The sequence below is a fragment of the Corvus kubaryi genome, unplaced genomic scaffold (assembly GCF_017639235.1).
Source record: "Corvus kubaryi isolate FWS band 111438036 unplaced genomic scaffold, C.kubaryi_AGA036_p1.0 37265, whole genome shotgun sequence".
NCBI classification, from domain to species: domain Eukaryota; kingdom Metazoa; phylum Chordata; class Aves; order Passeriformes; family Corvidae; genus Corvus; species Corvus kubaryi.
In genome coordinates, this window is record NW_024581080.1 from 2,005,904 (window position 1) to 2,006,339 (window position 436).

Consider the following 436-nt stretch of genomic DNA (forward strand, 5'->3'; position numbering starts at 1 on the left):
GGGGGGGGGGGGGGGGGGGGGGGTACAATCATCCCCCTCCCTGCCTGCTCCGATCTCTCCCACGTGGAATTCATCCCGGGATATCTCCCCTGGACAGCGAGAAGAACAATCCCCTCTTCACCCCCTCCCGAGCGTTTTTGGGGTCACGCACCGTGCGCAGGACCAGCTGCTGCTCGCAGTGCCATTCCTCGGGCACCTGGAAGGTGTAGGAGCTCCTCCCGCTGCTCAGCTCGCACCCTGCGGGCACCAGGAGGGGACAAATCCACGGCATTGGGGGGGTCCCGGGCAGGGGGGGGCACCCCGGAGCACCCCCCAGCCCTACCGGGGTGTGGGGCTCGTGGCACTCACCCCAAAGGATGGACACGGGTTTCTCGGACCTGCTGTCGGTGCTGTCCGTGAGGGACATGGCTCGGGGGTGTCACAGCCTGGGGGGGGG

At 68.3% G+C, this 436-nt stretch overlaps 1 protein-coding gene across 2 annotated transcripts in view; it reads right to left on the bottom strand.

The window, feature by feature from the left end:
- NPM2 (nucleophosmin/nucleoplasmin 2) overlaps positions 1-434 on the bottom strand; it is a 2,182-nt gene extending 1,748 nt beyond the window's left edge. For both annotated transcript variants that reach the window (XM_042024752.1, XM_042024750.1), the window contains exons 1-2: positions 349-434; positions 152-237 (exon numbers count right to left, since the gene is read on the bottom strand). In XM_042024752.1, coding sequence (XP_041880686.1) covers positions 152-237; positions 349-406 — 144 coding nt within the window. In that variant the 5' untranslated portion in view covers positions 407-434. The remainder of the gene's footprint in view (positions 1-151; positions 238-348) is intronic.
- Between the last annotated feature and the right edge of the window lie 2 nt (positions 435-436).